General features: G+C 41.0%; 2 protein-coding genes across 5 annotated transcripts; both read right to left on the minus strand.

Moving 5' to 3' along the window:
• Positions 1-1,921: 1,921 nt before the first annotated feature.
• LOC137137835 (uncharacterized) lies at positions 1,922-8,252 on the minus strand. Its single transcript, XM_067524577.1, has 2 exons — positions 7,768-8,252; positions 1,922-4,481 (listed from the first exon to the last, which is right to left on the minus strand). Exon 2 carries the CDS (start codon positions 3,338-3,340, stop codon positions 2,462-2,464), a length of 879 nt encoding a protein of 292 aa, XP_067380678.1. The 5' UTR covers positions 3,341-4,481; positions 7,768-8,252; the 3' UTR covers positions 1,922-2,461.
• An 837-nt stretch (positions 8,253-9,089) lies between these two features.
• On the minus strand, positions 9,090-25,989 carry LOC137137816 (CXADR-like membrane protein). Of its 4 annotated transcripts, XM_067524510.1 has the most exons (8): positions 25,746-25,989; positions 24,840-25,055; positions 16,884-17,031; positions 15,413-16,683; positions 15,088-15,333; positions 14,444-14,521; positions 10,086-10,412; positions 9,090-9,833 (listed from the first exon to the last, which is right to left on the minus strand). In XM_067524510.1, exons 4-8 carry the CDS (start codon positions 15,645-15,647, stop codon positions 9,688-9,690), a joined length of 1,032 nt encoding a protein of 343 aa, XP_067380611.1. In that variant the 5' UTR covers positions 15,648-16,683; positions 16,884-17,031; positions 24,840-25,055; positions 25,746-25,989; the 3' UTR covers positions 9,090-9,687. The 4 variants fall into 4 exon arrangements, with proteins under 4 accessions (XP_067380611.1, XP_067380610.1, XP_067380609.1 ...); XM_067524509.1 differs by having other exon boundaries at positions 15,413-17,031; positions 24,840-24,949; XM_067524508.1 differs by having other exon boundaries at positions 15,413-17,031.
• Between the last annotated feature and the right edge of the window lie 1,314 nt (positions 25,990-27,303).

Genomic DNA, 27,303 nt, shown 5'->3' on the forward strand with positions numbered 1-27,303 from the left:
AAATAAAAATAAAAAATCATTTCTGCTCTCTTGCACTTGCATCTCGTGAACTGTGAACACTTTTCTGATAGGACTTTGCTTTGATGTTTTCTCCTTGACTTTGATTTTTTTGCCTTGTACCTCACTTGTAAGTCGCTTTGGATAAAAGCGTCTGCTAAATGACTAAATGTAAATGTAAAAAAACATTTCAGTGGCTCAAACCACGTGATAAAGTCAAAATGGCGACGTCCAGTGGCCAACTTCTTCATGGTGTTACATTTGTTTGTATGAATGAAATAAATCTGAAACATAAGGAAACAGTTTTTACAAATATTTTTATTTGACTTGCTACAGCAAAGAACTTCAAGTCAATTCTAATGAGAAACAACTACACAACACGACTGATCAGTGTGATGGAGTTTTAGTTTTACCTTGGTTAAACATAAAAAACACAAGCACATGACCCCGACCTCTATATATGGGTTTGTCCTGTTGACTTTCTGTGACCTAATCTCCTTCAGTTTAACAGCTTCTGAATTTTATTCTGTCAGAGTTACACATTACCTGTTCTCACCAGCAGGAGGCAGAATAGGCCTCAGTGATGAACACTGGTTAAATGGCCACTTATATAACGCTTTTGTCCAAAGCGCTTAACAATGTTGATTCCCATTCACACACACTCACACACACACCAATGGCAGTGGCTGCCATGCAAGGTGCTCAGCTGACCCGTCTTGCCGAAAGACACTTCAACACTTAGTACTGGGGATCGAACCGCTGAACATGGACGACTGCCTTACAACTTAGCTACATTAGACTGAAGTGGGAGCAGTAGCTTGTAGGTTTCTCCTGCTGAGATAATATATAATCTTTCTACACGTTTCTAAACCAAAATGTTGTATGATGTTACACAAACATCTACGTCACTGAGGCAGAGCCGGTTCTAACCATTTTGGTGCCGTAGTCAAGATTAAGAAATTATTTTGTTAGAACCTTTTTTGTTAATACCTGTGCCAAATCAACATGCGGACAATGATCCGCTGTGGCGACACTGAACTGTCGGGATAAGCCCAAAAGACAAAAAAAAAAAAAAACTGTCAGCATCTACATGAATGTTAAAGTCACCTACTATAATGACTTTATCTGTACCAAGCACTAAATTCAAAAACTCTAATAGTGTTTTTTGAGTTTTCCAGTTTGGGTGTGAAAGGCTAAGAGTAAGACTCTCAAATGAGTTATAACTTTGTTTAGGTCTAGGATTTATTGATAAGCTAGAATGGAAGATTGCTGCTACTCCTCCACCTCGGCCTGTGCTTCTAGGAACATGATCATTAATATGACTCATTTAAACTGACATATTCTTCCTGCTGCAACCAAGTTTCAGTGAGACAAAATAAATTGAATTGATGATCGTTTATTAAGTCATTAACTGACAGAGATTTAGAAGATAGTTTTGGGGTTTTGTTCTGTAAGAGGAGTAGTCTTAACTTTTATTAGGTTATTATGATTAACTCCTATTGTCGTTGTAATTTAGTGGGAATTTAGGGGAACAGATACAGTCTCTATAGGTATGTGGGAGTTGTGGGGGGGTGACGGTTGTAAGGACACTGCAGAGAGGCGTGTAGGACTGGAACTCCGACTGTGGCGCAGGAAGGTAGAGCGGTTGTTCGTCCCGCAGTTGGTGGTTCAATACCTGGCTCCTCCAGTCACATGTTGAAGTGTCCTTGAGCAAGACACTGAATCCCAACTTAGTTCCTTAGTTGCATAGCAGCTCCCCCATTGGTGTATCAGTGTGTGTGTGAGATTGTGATTGTTAGTGTGAATGGGTGAATAAGAAGCAGTATAAAGCGCTTTGAGTGCCAATAGGTAGAAAAGTGCTATATAATTGCAGACCATTTACCATATATCTGCATTGTAGCGTGTCCGAAATAGATGAGAAGGACTAAGACTTTATTCTCAAAATGAAATTTTATTATTTCAGTTCAATCCTAGTTACAAGTAATATAAATATGAATAATATGAACAGATGTGAAAATATAACCGGAGCTCCAGTTCAGAGTTCTTAGTGTCAGGGCACCAAGTGTGATGGCGTATCTCTCCCTTGACCCAATCTTATATAGGCAGTCTGTTTGTTGCTGCTGCAGCTTCCTGCCGGGATTGTCTTTCCACATTTTATGGCCTTATTTGGAGATGTGCGCATTGATGCTGGTTCCTGTTTCTTCAGCTGCCCCCAGCTCAGTCATCTGCAAAACAACTGACATGCATTCTACACCCTATATCTCACATGCACAGTTTTACTATTGCTTGTACAATATTATATACATATATCATGTTTTTTTGCACTCATCTTAGCTATAAAACACATGTTACATATGAGGTAAGTTAGTTACTAAGTTACATACAAATAAATCAAAAATATTAATACACACTCAAGTAATATAAGTAATATTTTCCACAGCATCCTAGGCTCAACTCTGTATTGTCATACTTTTGGTTGTCTAATAAAACCAGCCATATTTCTGGATAAGAAAGCTGCACCATCTAAAGTAGGATGGATGCCATCTCTCCTAATCAGCCTAGGTTTTCCCCAAAAACATTTCCAATTGTCTATGTAGCCCACATCGTTTGCTGGACACCACCTAGACAGCCAGCGGTTGAATGACGACATGCGGGTGTACATGTCGTCACTGGTCAGATTTGGCAGGGGACCAGAGAAAACTACGGAGTCCGACATTGTTTTTGCAAAGTTACACACCGATTCAACATTCATTTTAGTGACCTCCGATTTACGTAATCGGGCGTCATTAACTCCCACGTGAATAATAATATTACTGTATTTACGTTTATCCTTAGCCAGGAGTTTCAAATATGATTCAACGTCGCCCGCTCTGGCCCCAGGAAGACATTTGACTACGGCCGCTTGAGTCTCTAACTTCACGTTTCTGACTAAAGAGCTGCCAATTACCAGAGTTGGTTTCTCAGCGGGTTTGTCGCTGAGTGGGGAAAATCGATTAGAAACGTGAACCGACTGGTGGTGAACCTCGGGCGTCTCTTTAGCATTAGATCTCTTACGAACCGTCACCCAGCCGAACTGGCTTCCCGGCTGCTCGGGAACTGCTAGGGGACAGCTAGCAGGGGCTACGCTAGGTCGGCCCGCACCAGCTACCGGGGCCTGACTACCTGAATTGTTTTCCATGGTGCGGAGCCGTGCTTCCAATTCCGTGAGCTTCGCCTCCAAAGCTGCAAAAACCTTACACTTATTACATAAACCATTATCACTAAAGGAGGCAGAGGAAAAACTGAACATGAGACACACCGAGCAAGTGAGAGAAGGAGAGACAGAGGGAGACAGAGAAGCCATTGCTAACTGTTAACTGCTAAGCTAACGAAGCTAAAATAGGTAAAATGTGGAATTAGTTAACGTTAGCACGTGAAGAGTTTCACCAATTGCTATACATTGTAAGATTAGTTCGATTAAGAAGCATATGTATAAGTGTAATGATGTCATTGTGAGAGAAATTTCCTGCATCCAACAAATGCACGATGCCTGTTTATGGTGACCACATGCATTCTTTGAACTTTGCTTTTTCTTTAGACCAGGGCTTCATCAGGGAGCTGTCCCAGCAGGGAACACATAGTAGCCTCAGAGACTTGCTAATTACATTCCTGACCACTGTGTATTCACCTGCATGTATGTTCTGTATGGTTGATTTGCATTGAGTCATTCCTTTGTCCTTTTGTGTGAATTCAGCTGCTGAGCTGAGTGGTTAAAAGACACCATATCCAGTTAAACCTTGTCAAGCTGATTTGGCCCACTCTGGAGTGTAGTTCCTTTCTCCTGTGTGTGTTTCTCCTTCTTGCGGGTTAAACTCACCATAACCTAAACTGTGAGCTGCCTTTTGCCTCCTAAACTTGCCTTACAGTTTTTGCCACAACAGTCATAACTTGCCTTTAAAATTTGCCTTTCAAGTTTATTTAACCAGTTGTCATAGAAACAATATATAGGTAAAAGTTTGTTACAAGAGAGGTAGTTCAGCTCAGCCTTTGGAAGGAACAGACACAACTATAGGAGCCACAAAGTACAGCTATTAGAGATTTAGGTTCAAAAGATACTTGGTAACATTAGCCATCGGCCTGCATACACCTGTACAGCAGAACTGAGGTCAGGTGACCCTGGAAGTGAAGGTCATCCCACTCGTGGGCCATAAACCCCCTGGCAGCATTAGCTGTGTATGAACCAGCGTGGATGTGAAATTAAAGAAAAGAGCCTTTAATCTCCTTTCATGTTAAATAGCATAAACCACACAGGCAAAACAATAAAAATGTGGGACAAGTTATAGCTGTACTGTACGGTGTGTCTTCTAACCTGTTGCCAGTTTTATCCTGGTTGGTTATCACCAGTTTATAAGGTGCAGTTGTGCGCAGCCTCCTTAATCCATCCTCCATGATGAAGATGTCAGGGTGAGTGAGTTTCAGCATCAGCTTTCCAATGAAGAACCCTCCTACAAACAGGACACAAATCACTTGTTAAGTTAAACATTTATTTTGGTGAACAATCTGCATCCAAAAAATACAAGTCCAGTCACCCTACAACTACATAGAAGTGTTTTCATCATGGAGCCTCGTGATCAGATGTCCCTCTTGGACTCAATGAATGATACATGTCTGTACATATATGTAAAAAGGCTGTTTCCCAGATGGAATAGAGGAGCTACAGTCAGTAAACCAGTTTGGAAATGCAGAAAGGTTATTATTGGTGTATGTGTATCAGATACAAATACTACTAAAATATAATGGATATGTATAGTTGTGTATTGCATTACTGTTACTCTATGCAGCAATTTAATCATATTACAGCATTTCTGATCATTTCTGTGGAGAAACTAATGTGGTAAAATTCAATTCCAAGATGTGAAGAAGTGTTTATCGTCATATGCACAGACAGAAAGCATGTTTCCCTGCACATGAAATTCTTTGCCGTCTACACAAAATGTCATACAGTAAAGTAAAATAAAAATAGAAAAAAATGAAATAAAAAATAAGAGCAAAAAATAAATAAGAGCAATAAAGGCAATAAAGTGAGGTAGTGCAGTTCTGAAAAAATAAATGTGCAAAAGCAAAAAGGTAAATCAATGTAAACAGTTATGTCCATGACTGCAAACTCCTGTCAGCTGTTTAGGAGTCTGATGGCAGAGTGGAAGAAAGAGTTCTTCAGTCTTGAAGTCCTGCATTTCACACTTCTGTACCTCTGTCCTGAGGGTAGAAGTGTGAACACTCCGTGCTGGGGGTGGGAGGGGTCTTTGAGGATGGAAGCAGCTCTCCTGTGGACTCTGCAGTGGTAGATGCTCTGCAGAGAGGGCAGTGGAGTCTTGGTGATCTTCTGTGCAGTCTTCACTCTCTGCAGGCGTTAATGTTCCATGGCAGTAGTGCTGCTGTACCACACCGTGATGCAGTTGGTCAGGACACTCTCAATGACGCAGCTGCAGAAGTTGCTGAGGATCTTAGGCGACATGCCAAACTTTTTCAGCCTCCTCAGAAAATAAAGCCGCTTTTGGGCCTTCTTGACCAGCTGCGTGACGTGAGGTGTCCAAGTGAGGTCCTCACTGATGTGGACACCCAAGTATTTAAAGCTGCTCACCCTCTCCACTTCAAGCTCCCGGATGAACAGTGAATGATACGTTCTCCTCTCTATTCTCATAGTCGTAGGTGAACAGGGTGTAGAGGATGTGGCTGAGTACACAACCCTGTGGAGTGCCGATGTTTGTGATGATACTGACTCAAGTCCTGTTACCAATCCTGACAGACTGAGGCCTGCCAGTCAGGAAGTCTAGGAGCCAGTCACAGAGGGTGGGGTGCAGACCAAGTGTGGACAGTTTGTGGGTGAGTTTGTGGGGGATGATCGTGTTGAAGGTGGAGCTGTAGTCTCTGAAGAGTATCCTCAGGTATGAGTCCTTATTTTCCAGATGAGAGAGGGACTAGTGGATGGCAGCAGCAATGGCATCTGAGGTGGACCTGTTGGGCTGGTAGGCATACTGCAGGGGGTCAATAGTGTCTGGTATGCTGCTATGAATGTGGGCCAGCACCACTCTCTCGAAACACTTCATGATGATTGGAGTGAGTGCCACTGGCCTGTAGTCATTCAGGCAGGTGGGTGGGCTCTTCTTAGGCAGGGGGACGATGGTCGTGGTCTTAAAGAACGAAGGAACGGTGCACTGGCTGAGGGAGAGGTTGAAGATGGAGGTGAGAACAACAGCCAGCTCGTTGGCACATGCTCTGAGGGCCCACCCAGGAATGTTGTCTGGTCCTGCTGCTTTGCAAGGGTTGATCTTCCTCAGAGCCATTTCTGTACCTGGGTTGTTGATACGGTTGGTCGAGGGGAGGGGGGGTTGAGTGGTCCAGGTGTGTGTGAGCCCCCTCTCTGCAGTGTAGCTGGGGGCCTCAAAGGGGGTGTAGAATGTGTAGAGGTCGTCCGGCAGGCTGTGTGTTGAGGTGATGTTGGTGTTGGTTCTGTAGTCTGTGATGTGCTGCAGTTTTTGCCACATCTGCCCTGAGTCAGCAGTAGAGTAGAACCTGTCCAGCTTCTCTCTGTACTGCCTCTTGGCCGCTGTGATGGCTTTTCTCAGTCCATACTTCGCAGGTTTGTACTCGGTCTCATTGCCTGATCCTGCAAGAGAGCGAGTACGCAGCATGTGACGTACCTGACTGTTTATCCAGGGCTTCTGGTTTGGAAACTTCCTGATTTGTATGGTGGGAACAATGTTATCGACACAAGTGCTGATGTACCCAGTCACATACTCAGCATAATCCTGTACGCTGACGGAAGAGTCCTCCAGAGTGGCTGCAGCTTTAAACACATCTCAGTCTGTCAGAGCAAAACAGTCCTGCAAGATGCTCTCAGTCACTGGAGTCCAGAGTTTAACCTGTTTGGTGACAGGGTGTGTTTGTTTCAGTCTTTGTCTGTAAGCAGGGTACAGGAACAAAGAGATGTGGTCTGAGTGTCTGAAGTGGGGGCGGGATGCAGCCCTGTATGCACCACGTATGTTGCTGTAAACATGGTCCAGAGTGTTGTTATCACGGGTGAGAATGTCCACATGCTGGGGGTATTTGGGGAATACAGTCCATAAACTACACTGCTTGAAGTCGCCAGCAACAATAAAAACAGTGTCAGGATGAGCTGTTTCTAACGCGCTGATGACGTCATGGAGTTTGCTTAGTGCTGCTGTGGAGTTAGCTCACGGGGGGATGTAAACAGCGGCCAAAAACACAGCAGTAAATTCCCACTGTGTTTGCAAAGACTCAGTGATGAGTTAACGGCCATAAAAGCTGCAATAACCAGGTTGACTAAACACAGATCCAGTCACTGGACGTGACACTGTAGGAGTTAAAACCCTGTGAGCTGCACAACAGCTGACGATCATGTTGTAAAAACCAGTAAAGTTGCTGGTCTGTGGTGATTCTCAGTGATCCAGGTCATGCTTATCCCAAAGTGCTGTTCAGTGGAAACTGGACTTCTGCTTGTAGGTCTCCAAGACGTGTCCCTTCTCCTCTGAAAAGCTTGTTCAAGCACAAGTGCAGTTGCCACTGAACAGCACTTTTAGTGTAAAGTTAGCTCCCACTGTTTGTTAGCTGTTAGCTCCACTAGCTGTAGCTGTTGACCTGCCTGCATCGGCTAACGTTATCTGCTGTAGCTAACAGTACAGAAACACTAGAAACACTGTTTGGCTGAGCAGGAGAAAGTCAAGAGTAAAACACCATGGCGCTTCAAAGACAGATAAAGGTGAGACTCACCTGAGGGACTGTGGCAGCGGCTCTGCGCTCCTCTGTTCACCACTGGCTTTACTGACCAGACTCGGAGCTTCAGTGATCTTCACTGCAGCCTGAGCGCTGACTGTAAAGCTCACTGTGAGCGAACCGTACTCAGCCTGTAAGGCTGAGCCTGGGAGTCCGAGCTGAGGGCAAGGAAAACCTACCAATGCAGACAAATCACTGTACACATACAAATAATTTAGCTACTATTCTACAACCATAATATTGTCTGACAGAGTTGCAGTTTGTGTGTGTGTTATTTCGATGGATCCACAATTTTACCACTTTACCACATAAAATGTGTTGGTTCACCTGCTCAGAGGAAGTTCTACATTTACACACAATTTTAAGCACAAGAAAAAATCTGACTGCTCTCAGAGACGTTATATGAAGAGTTGATAAATGAGGCCCCTGAACTGAACAAAACCACCCATGGAACTGTTCCCTGTGTCAACCAGCAGGTGGCAGAACTGGATAATAACATTTCTATGTGAGTTCAGCTGATAGCAGCTGTCTTCATCTGTTTCCTGCACATACAGGACAAATTTGTTGGTACAAACCATGTTTTTCTAAAATTACATTAAAACAACTAAATCCAGAAAGTCTGACTTTGCTTTTGATTTTTAATTGAAAAACAACCACAGTACAGGGTCAGAGGCCTGGACCGGACAGCTGTGCCAAATGAAAGAACATCTGTCTGCACCTAACTGGATAGAAAAACAAGGTCCAGCCTCTTACCACTAAACAATTTCTCAAAAGGACGTCAAAACTAGTGCCCACACAAAAGCACATGGCCAAGATGGCAGCAAACAAAAGAAAGCCTCCAGACCAGGCCTGCAACTTTTCCAACTGTCTTCAAACAGTGGTGGCCCTGAACACACATCTGTCCTCTTCACAAAGCCAGAGCCCCTCACACACAGTCTCTCAACCTTTTATAGACTCTGGATGCTGATTGGCTCCCATCAATACAAACGAGCCAAAATGGTGGAATCCTGCTAAAGTACACTGCCCCCTATGTCCCTGAAACGAAACAATGATCACATTACAATAAATAGGATTGTTACAAAAGTTAAAAATAAAGGAGAAATTGTTTGCGTCTCACTCAAAAACCTTTAGAACTTACTGTCTCTGCACTGCTGCCATGTTTAGTGTGTCTGGGTCACAGGACAATTTGCCAGCATCTCTACACATTCACTTATGGAAAACACACAAATCTCTTGTTTCACACTGAAGAAAACAAACTATTCGGGAGATTTAATCATTAAAATCAACAACACATTTAAAATCACCAAATACAGTGAGGCTTTTGTTCATGTTCAGTTGTGGGAAAGTTTAATTCAGAAAATGTCAAGAATAGAAGCAGGTTTTCACAAGGAATCATTCAGGACAAAGACAAGTTCTTCTTTGCTTTACACTCAATATAGAAGCTGCTTTAATTAATATCCTCATATCTATTTTTAGCATATTTGTAGCCATTCTAATGATGAAAGGAATATGTAATATGTATTTTGCATTGAATCAAACCCACTTTTGCACCATGTACGTCCAAAGTCATTCAGATGAAGACTGTGATTCTAAAGTTAGTGTCTTTTCTTCATGTGCAGACAGTTAATCTGTTGTATGACCCATCTGAACCAATTATTTGAACTAAAACATTCAGAAACATCCATAGCTACTGTGTTTTAATAGTGTAGTGTTTTAAAGTAGTGATTAATAAGTGCACTTAGTAAGTCACATATAGATTATAACAAGACTGATTCTGATCTTAGAAACTTCTGCTAAAGTAAAGAGTAATTGATTTTACAAGTATTTGTAGTGTTTATGTATCACATGCTACATTGGCTGTAAGAGATCTGAGACATTTTACAGCTACATCTGTCATTCACCTGCACTTTCAGCAGGTTAGTATGAATTCTGCTCTGTGGATCTTTTTCTAAAGATCAGAAAAGCAACAACACCAACAGCAACAAGAATCACACCAACAACTGACAAACCCACTGCCAGTCCAACATGTCCTCTGTTGTTTCCATCTGATTCTGTTTCATCACCTGTGAGAAGAGAATGAGATGTGAGGTGTCAGGTAGGTGATGAATCCATTTCCTCTTCAAACTCCTGTCAGACATTATCTACTGCACTTTGATCCCATCACTCATAGCAGCTGTTTGCTACAAAGTCTCATCAGCAACATCTTTAGAAAACACCAACATCTGATCTGTGAGGGTTCACTCTCACATCAACAACCAGGAAGCAGCTTCACCTCTGATCCACACACACACACAAACACACACACACACACTCACCTGGTTGATAGACTGTCAAAGTGATGTTCTCGATGAGCTCAGAACTGCCTCGTTCTCCAACATAACACTCATATGTTCCAGCATCATTGATGTTGATGTTCTGCAGAATCACTGATGCGTCTCCGTTTTTCATCTTTGGATCTTTAAGCTCAACCCGATTCTGAAAGGATTCATGCTGGTACTGTTTATGTACCTTCATATCACTAAGGAAGTAGACAAAATACTTTGAATTCAGATCCGGTTTCTTCCACTTCAAAAGTGTAAAGTTTTTGGTCGCCTGACACTGGAGAGTGACATTATCTCCAGGTTTCCCTTCAACTTTTAGATCTGAACAAAAACAGAGAAAAATGCAGAGAAAAGCAGGAAGCAAGATCAGTTCTTTAGGAAATATTGAGAGCAGTTAATATTCAAACAGACTAAACACTGAAACATACTGTAATTAAACCAAAGCTCTCTCCGCATAAAACTGCATTCAAACAGTTGACATGACGTTTACAAAGGATCACGTAAGGTTTTGTGTCCAACACGTAAACAACATCAAATGTCCTGTAAAAACGTGAATACTGAGTTGTGCTTACACACATTGGTTTGATGAGATCATAGATCACCAAATATAAAAGTTTTTTTCTTAGTCATTATTAATATAAATATTACTACAATATATTGACTGAATAATTGTCTTTGTGCGTTGGCCCTGAGAAAGACTGGAGACCTGTCCAGGGTGGACTCTGCCTCTCAGCCAATGACAGCTGGACCCTGAACAGGATAAGTGGTTAAGACAATAGATGGATACTTCACCTGCATGACTTTGTATGCTTAGTTACTTTTTATGATCATATCATTATTATGTGATTTAGAAGAAGCTGCAGATTTGTTCTCAGATGCTCAGACATGTCACTTACTGCTGCTCTTTACTGTCATTCATTTTACTCTGCTGCTTTCAGGAAATGTGCTGAAACATGATGACCTACAGATGGGATCAAATCACTTTTTTCTGAGCTTTCTGTGCTTGAGTCGCAGTTGTTCACTTTGAGTAAATAATGTGTCCAGTCTTTACAACTAATTGAACATTCCTCATGCATATCATTGCATATCATTGAGACTTTGTACAATTTATTAAAATATTAGTAAAATCTAAATTTGATTACAGTTTCAGGCGACTTTGCAGATTCCTGATGTTTTTTTGCATATTTTTCACACTAAACGATTCAGTTTTGATATACACACTAATAACCTGAGTAAATACAAGATGCAGTTTTTAAAATTGCCATTTCATTTGTTAATGTAAAAAACCTGTCCAGGCCTGGACCTATGTACAAATACTAGAGCCTGGTGCTCTGTACACATAACTGATCATATTTTGTGATTCTTTCAGAGATAATTTCCACAGTAACACACTCCTTAATTGGATTAACACTGACTGGATTTCTTGGCATTTCAACATTTTACCCACATATGAAGTTACACCTCCACCCTTTTTAATTTTTTTTTTTAATGAAAAACATCTTCAAAATCTTTCAATGTTTGGTTGTTCAACTGAGTTTCTGTTAAACTGACTGAAATGATGTGCTACACTGATGAAATTCATATTCAGGCTTCAATGATTAAAATTATAGATGGATTGGATTTTTCTTTGAATTGATCGTCATAATAATATTCACAGTCACAATTTATTGTATTGAAAAAGTTCCTCTCAGTATCTAATGCAATCCGTCAATGAAACCTTTGCTTTTAAAACCAGCTGGTAGAACTTCAAGTATAAGGTTTTCATTTTTTTATTTTTACCAAATTTGATTTGACTGAATAGGTTTGAAAGATTTCAAACAAACTTCTTTCACGTTGTCATTATAGGGTATTGTTTGTAGAATTTTGAGGAAAATAATAAATATGATCCATTTTGTAACATTAACAAATGTGGAAAAAGTTAAGTGCTGGGAAACTTTCTGAATGACCTGTAATTGTAAAGACAAATGACCAAAAAGTGGGTTTTGCACAATATGTGACTGTTAATGTCAAGTCCTGGTATAATATGATTATACTTGTGGTGAGGGGCATTAGACCAACACTTATGTCATTAAGAATCCTTAGTGCTCCCCTGCCCACACTGAGAACCAGGAAGCAGGTAAAGAAAATCACCCCTGACCCCTCCCACCCAGGATGCAACCTATTCCAGCTTCTCCCCTCTAGAGAAGGTTCTACAAAGCTCTCTGTCAAAACCACCAGACGCCTGAAGTGTCTTTCCTCAGCTGACCTCATACTTACTGCTACACTGCAGATACTATTGCTCAACAACAACATCCCTACAGGACTAAACAAGTACACAACGCAGCTTTAGTTTACGACACACACACACAGCACCTGGATTTGCCTTCGTTATGTCCTTATTGTGTTGTCATTCTTATAGCGTCTGTATGTAGGTCACTACTGAACGTGTCCCTGAGAGTTAGCAATGATCCCCAGCAAAACCCTTGTATGTGTTAGCATACTTGGCCAATGAAGCTAATTCTCTTCCTTTCTGTTTGTACCTGTCCACTCACGCCTTCCGCTTTCTGTTTGTTTCACGAAGGTTCAGAACGTTCATGCTTATACTTGGTGTTTCTCTGTGTCCAAATGTCCCTTTTCAGTCTAGACGAAGCAGTAGTTTCTTTACCGTCGTTTTGATGTGTCAACGGCCTAAATTAGCTTCAATTTGATCAACCCACATCAGATTTGTGTTTCCAGTATATGGTTACACAACCTACCTGCTGAGGCAGAATGGATCAGCCAACACGAGCAAAGAAGGCACACGAACAAAATCCACCATAAAGTGACATTAAACATGTTTAGTTTGACTATTGTCTTCGTCGTATGCTCCTGTCTTTTGTTTCTCTACCAACAGCGCTCAGACAGCCCGACGTCAGCAGTGCGTCATCATTCTGCGACAGCAAGGGAGTTAAAAAAAAAACTTTTCCCGACATCCATTATTATTATTATTCCTTATTACTTATTTGTAACCTCTTTCCGGTATATTCCAGGGGGCTGGAGCCTATCTCAGCAAAAACTAGGCAAGAGGTGGACAGGTTTATATCAGGGCCAACCCATAGGGACATACACAGTATGGGTTATTTTTGTTTGAGCATAAACTGTATTATTCACTTTTCTATATCTGAGGATTGTAGTGTAAAATTAAGAGTGGACCTGCATCTGGTGTTTCTCCACAGTAATAATTAATGCCTTGGGTAAAAAGATTAAAAGAGTTAACCCACTGGATGCAGGGTGAGACTAGGGTCAGGCTAAGGTTAGAAAATCTGCAAGAGTATGTTGGAGAGGGAAATGTGTATCTGAATAGAACAGGATTGAACAGGTTTTACAGGACAGGGAGAAGAATCCAACCAAATCAGAGAGAGAGGTCTACTGAGATCACTACCACTGTACTGAACATTAACTCTGTGTGTTTTCCCCCTCAGATTGGTCTGATGGCCCTTTAGAGGGGCTCAACCCAAAGGTTGGTAAACACTACACTCAACAAAATACATATAAATTAAGTTGTTAAAACTCGCTCCACATCAATCAACTCCAACAGTAAAATACCGCTAAAGCATTAATGACTCTGACAAAGACCTGCTGAACGGATCCGTTGGTGAATGATTTTCAAGGTGAGTCAATGAGGATGCCGTTGCAATAATTGAGTCTGGATGTGGTAAAAGCAGGACTAGTGTTTGTGTGGCTGTACTCTAGCTGATGGAGAAGGTTGAAGTTGCCCAATGTGTTTTAAATAAAAGAAAGTTGATTTAACTGTTTGGTTGATGTGCTGTTCAAATGACAATACAGAGATAAATTATTAGTGAATTTTGTTTGGGATATTTGGGGCAAGTCCATGTTATTTCAGATTTAGAGCTGTTCAGTTTGAGAACGTTGGCCTGCATCCATGCTTTTCATGGCAGGCAGTGAGGGTTGAGTAAGTTTTGGGCATGAGGAATTTGGTTATTAGTAAAGATGTACATCATCAGGACAGTGGTTAAAGCTGTGGTCCACCCTGGACAGGTCTCCAGTCTGTCCCAGGGCCACAGAGAGACACAAACAGACAACCATTCACACTCACATTCACACCTATGGGCAACATGTGTGTTTTTGGACTGTTCTCCACACAAGCATGAAAAGAACAGAAACTAAACTAAAGGGGACGTGAACCCACAACCTTCAACCACTGTGCTGCTCGCATGAGAAATAATGAAACTAAAATCTTAAGGGTCCATTTTAACCTAACTCTAAGCCTTGACCCCTAAAACCTGCAAGTGTCCTCATTAGGCAGAAATACCTTAAAATGGATATAATGAATCTAAACACACAAACACAACAACAAAAACCCAAAACATTACCTTTACGTTGTCTGATGGGCTGTTTGTGATGTGACATATTAATGTCATTGTATGTGATGTCACGGGTTACTTCATCAGCTGCAGTAAACAAATATGAAAAGCAATGAATTTCTTATTTAACAGTGCAAATGGACATTTTATTTAGGAAAACTGATTAGAATTGTTACTGAAATGCATAAATTGAAATCAGTGTGACTCACATACACATCAATACAAACTAATGTAAAGAGAATTTTAAAACACAGGTTTAAAAAATGTGTTAGATTTTCTACTTTTTTAAACTAAAAAACTACATTTGTGTCTCACCCTCAAGTTTCCTCTGAACACATCGTCTCACCAGTAGAACCAGTAACACCAGTACTACAACACCAAAGACAGCTGAGACATAAAACAACTCGGAGAGCGGAGGAAAGGGTGGTGCTGAAGTAATAGAGGTTGTGTGGTGTTGGGTTTCTCTAAAATGAAGCAGAAATAGTCATTCAATTCACTTTAATTTAGGTTAAAATTAGGTTTATTGCATTTGTTTATTGCAAAGATACAACTTTCTGTAATTATTATCAATTACTCCTAATGTTCTAATTAGTGCAGAAACCTCAAAACATAATAATGGAAACACAAAAAACAGAATAACTGTCCCTCCTGACCTGTGACGTAGATCCAGCTGGGTGGAGACTCTCCATGACTGCTGATGTGACACTTGTAGAGGCCTTCATCAGACTTGGTAACATGGTGGATGGTCATGTGACCTGTAGGCTCAGTCCTGATGAGGGAGCCATCTTTATAGAAATCAGCTGGGAGCTTGGAGGGAGGCCTCTTTGTTTGACAGTGCAGAGAGACATCATGTCCCTCCATCACAGGGAGGACAGGACTCTGCAGGATCACTGCTCCACCTCAACACAGAGACAAACTACAGCATTTCATCCATTTCCACACAGCTTCATCAACACTAACTCCACAGTCTGATCTTACCAGTGACAGTGATGGTGATGCTGTTACTGGTTGATCCCTCTCTGGACTCACACCAGTAAACTCCACTGTCCAATGTGGCTGTTACACTGATGTTACAGGAAGAACCAGCTGTTTCTCCCCAACCATCTCCACACTGACTCAGAGACACAGACTCTCCTTCAAACAGCTGAGAGCTGCTTGGACTCACAGTCAAATGAGTTGTAACAAAACATAATTTCTCAGCTTTGTTCAGCATGGACACTTCTGGTCTGCAGCTACACAGGCCCGTACACAGCAAGCTGTGTTACACTCTGTTCTGACCCCTGTCCATCATGTTTAGCACACTTTTTTCCCCGTCATGACACCTGTACATCATAACATTAAGATCACCCCATGACAATAATTCATATGAATATGGATAATGAATGAATATTCAAACCTGCATTAACAGCTTGTCATTTAAGCTGTAAAGTCGTCCTCAAATTGTCTGTTTCCCAAACTCGCATTGATTAAACAGATTTAAACTGTGATAAGAGTGAGCGTGTGAGAGTAAAATTGGTTTGAGATTTTACATGGAGGATAATTCTACCCAAAAAAGTGCAGCGCAGAGGAAACATTGATGATGGATGATAATGCTCCACCATTAACTATTAAAGTGGGTGGTGGAGTTGTACTGGAGTGTTTTATAAGAAGAGGTGGTTCTAATGTTTCTGCCACCATGTATAAAATGAATGAGGGGCTAAAACATAAGAACCAACTCTTCTTATAATGCACTTCACTACCACTTCACTGCTGTTGCTTCTTCTTATTCTAACATCAGTGAAGCAGAAATTTAAGATGATTTGTGGCTATGTTTACACTTTTGTACAAACTCTTTTAGTACAATTTGTTTTTATCTTTTTTCTTGTAGAATGTTTAGTATTCACCCAATATTAAATTATTAGATGTTTGAAAAGTTATCAAAGCACATAAAGCTTTAAATATATTGGTAAACAGTTATTAAAATCTATGCAGTGACAGTTTTAATTTTTCATTTTATTTGGAATGAGCAGTCTTCAACCAACTCTCAGACTTCCTTTCCAAGAACAACCTCCTCGATGTCAACCAGTCTGGCTTCAACAGGGGTCACTCCACAGAAACTGCACTCAAGACTGTGGTGGAATATGTTCGAGCTGCAAAAGCCACAGGTCAATCATTGGTCTTAATTCTACTTGATCTATCATCAGCCTTTGACACTGTGAACCATCAGATACTCTTGTCCAAACTCTCTGACTTGGGCATCTCTGGATCAGCTCTAGACTGGCTTTGTTCTTACCTATAGGGACGAACCTTCAAGGTATCCTGGCGGGGGCATCTTTCTAACTCTCATAGCCTCTCTACCGGTGTGCAGCAGGGCTCAGTTCTTGGTCCTCTCCTCTTTTCTATCTATACTTCATCCCTAGGTGCCATCATTCACTCACATGGTCTTTCCTATCACTGCTACGCTGATGACACACAGCTCTTCCTGTCCTTTCCACCGGACGACTCCACTGTCTCATCGCGCATTTCTGCCTGTCTCTCAGACATCTCAGCCTCGATGAGTGAGAGACATCTTCACTTCAACCTCTGCAAGACCGAAGTCCTTGTCTTCCCAGCCAGACCTTCAACACAACACAACATCAGCATCAACATTGGATCTACAGTCACTGTCCCACTAAATCAGCCAAAAATCTGGGGGTCATCATCGACGACCAACTGAGCTTTAAGGACCACTTCTCCTCAGTCTCTAGGGCAGAAGATTTGCTCTCTACAACATCAGGAAGATCAGACCCTACATCACGGAATATACAACCCAACTCATTGTACAGGCGCTGGTCACATATCGTCTTGATTACTGCACCGCTTTGTTGATGGGGTTAACGATATCCACAATCAAACCCTTGCAGATGCAGCAGCTCGCCTCATTTTTAATTAGCCAAAAAAGACCCATGTCACACCACTTTTTAGATTTCTACACTGGCTTCATGTAGCTGCTCGCATCAGGTTCAAAGCTCTGTCTCTTCCTCACAGGGTGGTTAACAACTCAACTCACTCATTCAAGTCTACAATGCTTCCCGCCCGCTGTGATCTGCCAACGAACGACGTCTGGTGGTCCCAGCACCGCACAAAAAACACCAAGCAAAACTGTTTAGCACAATGATCCCACGATGGTGGAACGAGCTACCAAACGCTGAACGCTCATCAAACTAACTCCCAATATTCAAAAAACTACTGAAAACAGAACTCTTCCACATCTTCCTATGCACTTAAAGCTCTTTAAAAAAAAAAAAATCCTTTCTGCTCTTTCTCGCACTTGCATCTCGTGAACTATGAACACTTTTCTGATAGGACTTTGCTTTGATGTTTTTTCCTTGACTTGAAATGACTAAATGTAAATGTAAAATTTTATGATCTGTGGGAAGTAAAGAGTGAAAGAAGGTTAAATAAAGAAGGACCGACCAGCAAAATGATATCAGATGAGGGCAGGTGGGGCTAGATGATCAGCACGAGAGCTGAAACAGATAGACTACAGGGAGACAGTGGGAATGTATGTGAGTGTCAGACTGTAACAGTGAAAACACCTGGATGTGACACACAGGTAACAGAGAAATGCAAGTGGGTAAGAAAAAGAGTGCAGGGCAGGTGTCATGGCAAATGAGAAAACTATAATGATGCAGCTGGAGGAACCCACACAAGCACAAGGAGAACATGCAAACTCCACACACAAAGGCCGGGGCTCGAACCCGCAACCTTGCAGCTGTGAGTGGGCAGCGCTATTCTACTGATCAACATTGTAAAATCAGTTTGTTGTTGAGTTTCCATTTGGCTCTTTCTCTATAGTTAGTGACCTGTCATTTTAATTACATTAGAACAATAATTAGCCAAAACAGCTTTCTTTAGAAATCTGTCAGGGGGAAGATTATCCTCTACAAAATATAGCCAAGATATTAAAGATTTCTTAAAAAGATGTAGCTCTGCTTGACAAATAGGTGCCTCACTGCTCCTGAATTGGCTGCATCATTGAATAAAACAAGAGAGAAACCAGTGTCCACAGACACAGGACACTCAGGCTACTATGGTTGGTAAATCAGAAGAGAAGTTTGCAATCGGCCAAGATGAACACACAGACACACACACACACACACACACACACACACACACACACACACATGGTTGAAAAAACATCAAATTGATAATGCAGTTTGTCTCAGTTGTCTTTCCTTGGTCTCTTCCTCTCTGGATGACACAACACTCATATGTTCCACTCAGTGATGACTCAGTTAGCTCAATCATTTGATCTGAACCCCATCAAGCTGGTGTGGGAGAAGCTGGACCAAATAGTTCAGGAATGCTGCCCAGCCAGTACAGCAGACCTTTGGGAAGTTCTGTAGAAGCCTGAATATCTGCAAAAGTTAACCAGCAGAATGCCACAGATTTGTCAGGCAGTGATTGCTGCAAAAGGCAGTTTTGTTTTTTGAAAAGTTTAACATGCAAATTTGATTTGACCATTATTCTGTGCTCAAATATGCTTGAAAATGAATCAGAATCACAAATACTTTAATACAGTAAGAAGAACAAATAAGGGCTTTAAAAAAAGTGGAGCCTCTTCTTATCTGTAGTTACACAGTAGTTACACCTTTCATGTAACTATTTATTAAGTACCCAACAACTACAAAATAGTTACACTGTAGGTATTTTTCTTGTTGTCATCTTGTTTCCCTGTTATTCACCACAGTTTGCTTCTTGTTATCAAGTAACAACAAATATGTATCTGTAGGTACTGTGGAGGTTCTGGAGGTTCCGTTGTTACTATTAAGTACACAGCAAGTTCAGTTGCACCAGTCACTATAAAGACTAGCAGAACACAGAGGCCAACATCATGGTTTACAGATTATACACGTGCTCTTACAATAACCTGCAGGAGACTGGAGCTAAGATGGCGGAAATCTAAAACCGAATCACCGTTCTTGAAATGTTAGGAATCTAAATATAAAGATGCCTTTTATATTGCAACAACAGCATATCACTCTCATCTGATTAGTAATAAACACAATCATAGATTTCACTTTGAGACAGTAACCGAAGAATCCTGTTCAATCTGATGTTCTCACTACCATGTAACATTTATTTATAGTAGCTGAACTAGTACATTTCTTATAGCCTGTGTATTGCTGCCTGTGAGGGAAATTTCAAGATCTAGGTAACACTGTTTCACTGTTTTCACACTTCTCACAGACCCACTATCAAACCTGCTTACACCAGTGCTTCCTCACCTTTTGCTCCCAGCAAGACATCATGTCTCTGGCCACACAAAGAAGTGTGTTAGCTAGATATCAACCATAAAACCACCTACACCTGAACTGTTGCTTCCCAGAAGGGAGCCCACGGGAACCAGCACAAATGATCAATCTCAAGGACTTAAAAGACAATGAAGACAAAAGGACAAAGTAACATGAACTTGTTAATTAAGACTCCTGACCACATTGTATGAAGGTTGATTTGCATTGACTCATCCCTTTGTTCTTTGTGTGAACCCAGCTGTTGAGTTGTATGTATAAAAGGCTGAACAACCTACACATCTTGGTCAATCAGATTGACCCGCTCATGAGTGTAGCTCTGTTCTGCTCTGCATGTTTCTCTATTTGCTGATTAAATTCACCGTTATCATTCACTTGTGAGTTGCCTTTTGCCTCCTAACTTGCCTTACAGTTTTTGCCACAACACTACCTAATTCCCTTGCCGAGAGGACCAACATTTTTTTTAATATCTGTATCATTTCCTCATGGTTTTGTAAATTTAAATTCAGCCTGACTTGGTTAGAGCCGAGTGTGAAACTACAGAGGTTAAAGCAGACAAGCACACACATTCTCTACTTACATATCAGACAGTGAAGAGATGTTTCCTCCATTTTGGTGATTTGACTTTTTTGAATTTTGTGTTAGTGACACCCAGTAAAACCCGCCCTCTTCCTATTTGTGAAGGAGTGATTGTGTCATGTCGTGGACAGTAGAATACAACTGTTTTATTGTTTTAAGTGTTTCATTTAAGATCAGAGAAGCAATCAAATCAAGAAATATATGTGTGCACAAACAAACTTTACTGCCTTTTATGTAAATCGTTTAGAATGTTCAAACCTAGAAAGAAATTCAAATAATTAAAAATTCTTCAAGTATTAATTTGAAATGCCTTTTAAGATGAAAACAATTTGATTAATGCAGTCATCATCAGGTTCTGATTACTTCTGCCGCTCACGTCGAAATAGTCAGACCATGTGCTATATTCAGAGAAAGAAGAGTGTTAACAATGTGTTTTTGTACACACATAATATACTTAAAACCTGATCATTAATCTGATGTAATCTGAGTCTTCAAATATCTCACCAAGATGTATGTATGATTTCTATTGTTTAAAAGTCACATGACTTCCCCTGACATTTTCTAAAGTTGAAGGCCTCCTCTTTAATAAAGCATATAGTTAGTTATAGTTATGCTGCTATAGGCTTAGACTGCTGGGGGACCCACCCCCCAATGCACTGAGCTCCTTTCCTCCTTTTGTCTCCTCTCACACCACAATTTTCACCACTGTATGACATTAACTCTGTGTGTTCTCTCCTGTAGTTGTCTTTGTCCTTCTCTGTCTCCCTCTCTCTGTCCCTTTCTGCAGGTGTCCCCGGCTTTGAAGCTGTGTGTCTTCCAGCGTACTGGTCCAACCAACCTGCCTGATGTTTTGTTGTTGCTCTTTTTCTTTTCTCTCTTCTCCCTTTTTCTGCCTTGAGATGACTTTGTTGTGAATTGGAACTTTATAAATAAAGTTGAGTTGAATTGAATGGACTATTATTTAAAAAAATAATGTGTGTACCAGCAGGGGTTTTCTCTGGGTGGAAGCTGTGTCTTGGAAGTATAGGTAAATTAAGTGTATGTATAACCATATAGATGACATCACTAATGGCTTCATAAGTTAAACGTTAAAAAACGACCTTTGAAGTTTGCCGAACAGTTGTCAAGGTAAAGATGTTTGTTTTGGACAGGATGCGGCTGTAGCTCAATTGGTATAGGCAGTCATTCATGGACCACAGGGGGAGTGGTTCAATCCCCGGCCGCCCCCTGGCTCTGACTATAAGTCAAAGTCTGCTCAAGACACTGAACCCCTCCCCATTCCCATCCCCAGCTGTGCAGTGTTGTTCCAAGCCCAATAGAGGGTTGTGTCAGGACATGTGGACAATGATCTGCTGTGGCAACACTGAAAGGACAAAAAAAACAAGGTAAACCTGCTTCCACATTAGTAAGAAACCATCTCTACTTGGATTAAACACGTGGATTAACATTCATTGAATAATGGAATGGGAAGCTGATTCAGGCATAGTGGAAAAAACTGGTAAAGCCAACTCTTAAGGTCGTGCTTTGCAAAGTTGGATAAATGCAAGTTGGAAGCTGATGGAAAAAAAGAACAAGATATTTTGATTGGCTCTGTTGTTTAGAGAAGTATACAAGTGAGCAACCTAGAGAGATAGTGCAAAGCTGTTTTCACATGGAACTGGACCAACGATACAAAATACAAGTTGAGAAAGAAGTGGAGGCTTTTGACATTCATGAGAAATACGAGCATAAGGCTAGATTTAAAGACCTAGTGGAATTTTGGTGTCCTTCAAGTACCAAGCCAGGGAGAGCAGGTAGTAGTAAAAGGAGGTTCATCTGCAAGGTCACTGCAAAGCAAGTACATATCCAAAAAAAAGTCTGTGAACATAGAGCTCAGCTCTAACAAGAAAGGCTCTTCTGTTATCATCAAGCATAGCTTTGAACACTGGGAAAAACTCCATAATTATCTTCATAAGGATAAGATAGACATCCTCAAGAGCAAAGGCTTATGCTTCAGTTGTCTGACACCAGGGCATATGAGTAAACTCTGTCAGGAGAAAGTTAACTGTCAGAATTTCTCAAGGATGCTGCACATAAAACTCAAGAAACAGGTCTGTTAATTGGATCTAATCTTGCAAAGGCAATGGAGCTAGTGGAGGTCAAGTATGCTGGGATGGACAGTCAATGTGCCACTGAAAAAAGTGATTGCAACAGAACCAAAAAATGAATTACCGCAGGTTGTGTCAAATTGTATATCTGTAGCAAAGCTAGAGGATCTGTGGAGTCAGCAGTTCAAATATGACTTTCCTGATCGTAGTCAAGAGGAGGAGCAGGAGATGTCTAAGGCTGATTGTTTGTTTTGGGATAGAGTGTCACAATCTGCCAGAATGGTAACTGGACACTACTGCATTAATCTTCCATTAAAGGACATGGATGTTAAAATGCTAAGGAACTGATTAGAAGGAACTTATTGGAAGGAACTGCAGCTACCACTGGAGGACTCCATATATTGGACTGATAGTATACCAGTGCTAAAATACATTAGCTTGCAATTCTGTCAGAAATTGTAACTCTTCTCCCTGTATATTGTTCTAATTGCAAATGTTTTGGTATTCACGTGCTTACTGCTTTTGTTTGCGCTGGAACTACCAAAAAAAAAAAAACAGATAAGAAAAGTCAAACTTGATCAAAATTCACACAGAACTCAGTATGGACTGGACATAATTATTGGCATAATTGTAAGAAATAATTACTTTTCAAGCATGTGATGCTCCTGTAACTTGTATTTAGACCCACCTGTGACAAGCAACAGCTGTGGGCAACATAGTAATCACAGTTGCAGTCAGTTAAAATGGAGAAAAGTTGACTCAACCTTTGGGTTGTGTGTCACACTGAGCATAGAGAAAGAAAGAAGTGGAATGACGCATCTGTGGATTTGAGAGAAAAGATTGTGGAAAAACATGAACAACGTCAAGTCTACAAGTCCATCTCCAGAGATCTTAATGTTCCTCTGTCCACTGTGCACAATATCATCAAGAGGTTTACAGCCCATGGCAGTGTAGCTAAGCTCCCTGGACGTGGACGGAAGAGCAAAATTAATAAAAAAATACAACAAAGGATTGTTGGAATGTTGGATAAAGAACCCAGATTAACTTCCAAACAAATTCAAGCTGATCTGCAGACTCAGGGTACAACAGTGTCAGCTCACACTATCCGTTGCCATCTGAATTAAAAGGGGCACTATGGTAGGGGACCCAGGAGGACACCACTGGTGACACAAAGGCATAAAAAAGCAAGACTGGAGTTTGCCAAAAGTTATGTGACAAAACCAGAATCCTTCTGGGAAAACGTACTATGGACAGATGAGACAAAAGTAGAGCTTTTTGGTAAAGGACATCATGGCACCGTTTACAGAGAAAGAAATGAGGCCTTCAAAGAAAAGAACATATTCCCTAAGATGTTCAAAGATGTTAAATTTCAGTTATTATTTCCACAGGGGGTGCTACCAACTAGTAAGTTAAGTCTTGTGTAAAGACCAGTGAGTCTTCCTGCATGAGTCCACCAAGCAAGGACACCGTAAGACACTATTTCTAACTTCCTCCACTTCCTCTGTTACTTCACTTTGCTTCACATTAACCCTTTTCTACTCCTGAAACCTGTTTCTTTTTTCACTGTGTTTTCAGCTGATCCCTGTTCTCCTCTGCAGATGCAGGACATGACACTCTCCTAGAAGACACACCCTCACCCAGACCACTTTGTCACCAGCCTCTTTCTCTCCTGCCCTGTGGAACTGCCAGTCTCCAGTTTACAAGGCTGACTTCATCCCAGCTTTTGCTACACAGTCAGCTGTTCAGCTGCTTGCACTTACTGTACAGAAACCTACATCACACCACAGTACACAGACCCTACTAGACTTTTCGTTGCTGAACACTGGAAGTCTTCCCCTGACAGCACCCCTCAACAATCTGTCATCCTTGGAATATCATGCCATTAATATTATGGCACTGATCACAGTCCAAGTGATTGTGAATTATCAATCAACGGGTCAACTGGGGAACTTCTGTGATGACCTTGACATGCTACTGTCCCACTTCCCTTGAGACGGCACTCCACTCATCATCTTGGGAGACCCAAACATCCACCTAGACAAATATCAGGCAGCTGACATGTTTGCTCTTCAAAACACGTTTGACCTGAGACTGGTCAAACTGCACCATAGACAATATATTGGTCACTCCTCTCCTCGGATCACTTCTTCATTTGGATCACTTTAACATTCATATTCTCCTGACAAACTTGTAACATTCCACTGCATCCTCAGGTCTCTCAATCCACAGCAGTTCTCTTTACTGGTCTCTGCAACTCTGCCCCCACCACAGGACCTCTCCACCCTCGATACTGTTGCAGCCAGGCCTCTACAATACACTTTCATCCTATCAGGATATGTAGCATCGGAGACCCCAATCCCAAACATTAAAATTTGGATCCGATCTCCTCCAAGCTGTTGCACCCACACTAATGCTCGCTATTACACAAATCATGAACACATCTCTCACAACAGGCACTTTTCCTACCTCATTCAAGCAGGCCCAGATTATCCCACTGCTGATGAAGTCTTCTCTTGATCCCATTCCTTGTGGAGAAATATAGACCAGTCTTTCTTCTTCCATTTCTGGTCAAGACCCTGAAACGAGCAGTCTTCCATCAACTCTCAGACTTTCTGCCCCAGAACAACCTCCTCCAAGTCAACCAGTCTGGCTTAAACTGCACTCCTGATGGTTATAGAATCACTGTGGGTTGCAAAAGCCGCAGGTCAATCTTCTTTCTTAAGTCTTGACTTATATTTTTGCTTGCATCCATATTACTGAATGTAAAATGTAAATGTAATCTACTATGTTTGCACAGTTTTAATCCCCTATTTTGGAAAGTTTAGAGCAAAATAATGCATGAAGCTGTCCACTGTTTTGGTGCCATTGTAAGCGACAGTATCCATCATTTTATTGCACTGCACTAAATGGTGCATGGTTTTTGTTAACAAATTAAACACTGCTTTAGATTTATATCTAACATAGTTATTTTAATCAATAAGGAGACAATCAAGCCTTAGGGCCTCGAGCCTGCTAGGCCATAAGAGAAATGTGGGTCTTCACTATCAAAGGCAGATGTTCACAACAGATTATGAGCTATGAGGAATCAGCAAACTCATCAGTGTGTAGGAAATAACAAAATGCATTTCTCATCCTATTGCTCTTTACTAATCATTCAAAGCTTACTGACCCTTCAGTAACATCTGACCTTTAGTATTTTTAGGACTCTAATGCCAAGTTTTTCAGAATTCAGTGAAGTGCTGTTGCATTTAGCTTAAATAAAGTTAGCCAGCAACATTCCCCTGTAGAAGAAACTAAAACTACAACCTACTCCTTGATCAGTTGGTTTCTTTTATAACTAAGCTCAAATCCACCACAAATTCAATCTCTTACCTTCGCTGTTTATTATGAAAGAGGTGAACAGGACGGAAAATGTTCCCTTTCCAAAACAAAAATTAGATTCAATAAAAAAAAAAAAATAAAAAAAAAATTAAAAAAAAGCAGGCAAAAGGCTGAGCAGAAAAAGATCCTCATGACCAGAACTCTAGGATCAAAGATACTGAGTCTGGTTTCTGTCTTTTTCACCAGTATCCATGAAAATACAGACCCTAAAACAAAGTGCCCAGTAGGAAAAAAAGACGTGTCTCTGAAAATATCATACACCTCTTTAGAGGGTGTGTGTGTGTGTGTGAGAGAGAGAGAGAGAGGGAGTGATGGGTGAGGGTGTGTATGTGTGTATAAGACAACAGTGTGTATTAAACTTCAACACTGACACACAGCTCTGTCTTGGACATGAACAGAATGTAGCAAAGGAAGAATAATCATTACTAATCGTGTATTAAGGTTATATATTTAAAATACTAAATAAATAACCTTTTTAAACTTTATTTATTCCTCCAGTCCAATGTTTCCACACTTCCCCTTTATCAGCAGACATTGTAAGAGGCCCCTTTAACAGGAAACAAAATGAGAAACACACATCCTTCCCAACTGAACACATGTAGATCAAGTCTAACGGTTCTTCAACAGAGACTAACAACAGACTTCATCTTAAGTTTATCTCACAAGTTCTATTAAAATTTCTCTTACACGAGACTTAATGAATCCAACACAATACGGGTTTGTGGAAGTGTGTCATAGCTCCATCAAAAGAGATTTCAGAAGCCCATAGAAGAACAGTTGTTGGTGCTCACCAGCATTACAAAAGTATTTTTAAGGAGTCTGGACTCCAGGCGACCAACAAACATCACACCAAGAACAAAGTGTGTAGTAGCCAGGAAGGTCACAAGGAACCTAAAGTACACAGTGATGCTTTTCTTCAGCAGGGTTGGGGAAGCTGGTCAGAGTTAATAAGAAGATTCATGGAGTCAAATAAAGATCAATCTTAGAAGAAAACCTGTTGGAGTCTGCAAAAGACTTGAGACTGGGGAGGAGATTCACCTTCCAGCAGGACAACAACCCTAAACATACAGCCAGAATCCAGACCTAAATCCACTGAGAATCTGTGGCTGTTCACAGATGCTCTCCATCCAATCTGACTGAGTCTGAGCTATTTTGCAAAGAAGAAGGCAAAGTATTGACTCACAGGCTGAATACAATAACACGTCACACTTTTAAAAACTGTATTTGTAAAAAATTTTGAAAACCATTTATCATGTTCCTTCCATGTGACAATTATGTGCCACTTTGTGTTGGTCTGTAGCATAAAATCCCAATAATAAACATTTACGTTTGTGGTTGGAACGGGACAAAATACAAAATACAAATCCCATCCGACAGTCCTGTGACCTGTGTGAAAACAAAGTGGTTTAAATAGTGATTTTTTCTTTTGTTTCCCAGAACCAGAGCTTTTCCAAACCTGCCTCTGGAGTGTGTAAATTTGTGACTATTGGCCCGGGAAACTGAGCTCTGCATACACTGTTATATCTGTACCTAAACAGGTGGGGGAAGT

Source organism: Channa argus, chromosome 12 (genome assembly GCF_033026475.1).
Source record: "Channa argus isolate prfri chromosome 12, Channa argus male v1.0, whole genome shotgun sequence".
Taxonomy (NCBI): Eukaryota; Metazoa; Chordata; class Actinopteri; order Anabantiformes; family Channidae; genus Channa; species Channa argus.

What these genes read in the sequence shown, in the direction of transcription:
- LOC137137835 (XM_067524577.1), bottom strand. Translation starts at nt 3,340, where the DNA reads ATGGCTTCTCTGTCTCCCTCTGTCTCTCCTTCTCTCACTTGCTCGGTG.
- LOC137137816 (XM_067524509.1), bottom strand. Translation starts at nt 15,647, where the DNA reads ATGCTGAACAAAGCTGAGAAATTATGTTTTGTTACAACTCATTTGACT. An exon ending in CATCACCATCACTGTCACTG is followed by an intron (nt 15,334 to 15,412) that starts GTAAGATCAGAC and finishes CTCTGTGTTGAG; the next exon opens with GTGGAGCAGTGATCCTGCAG. An exon ending in TTTGACAGTCTATCAACCAG is followed by an intron (nt 9,834 to 10,085) that starts GTGAGTGTGTGT and finishes CTCTTCTCACAG; the next exon opens with GTGATGAAACAGAATCAGAT.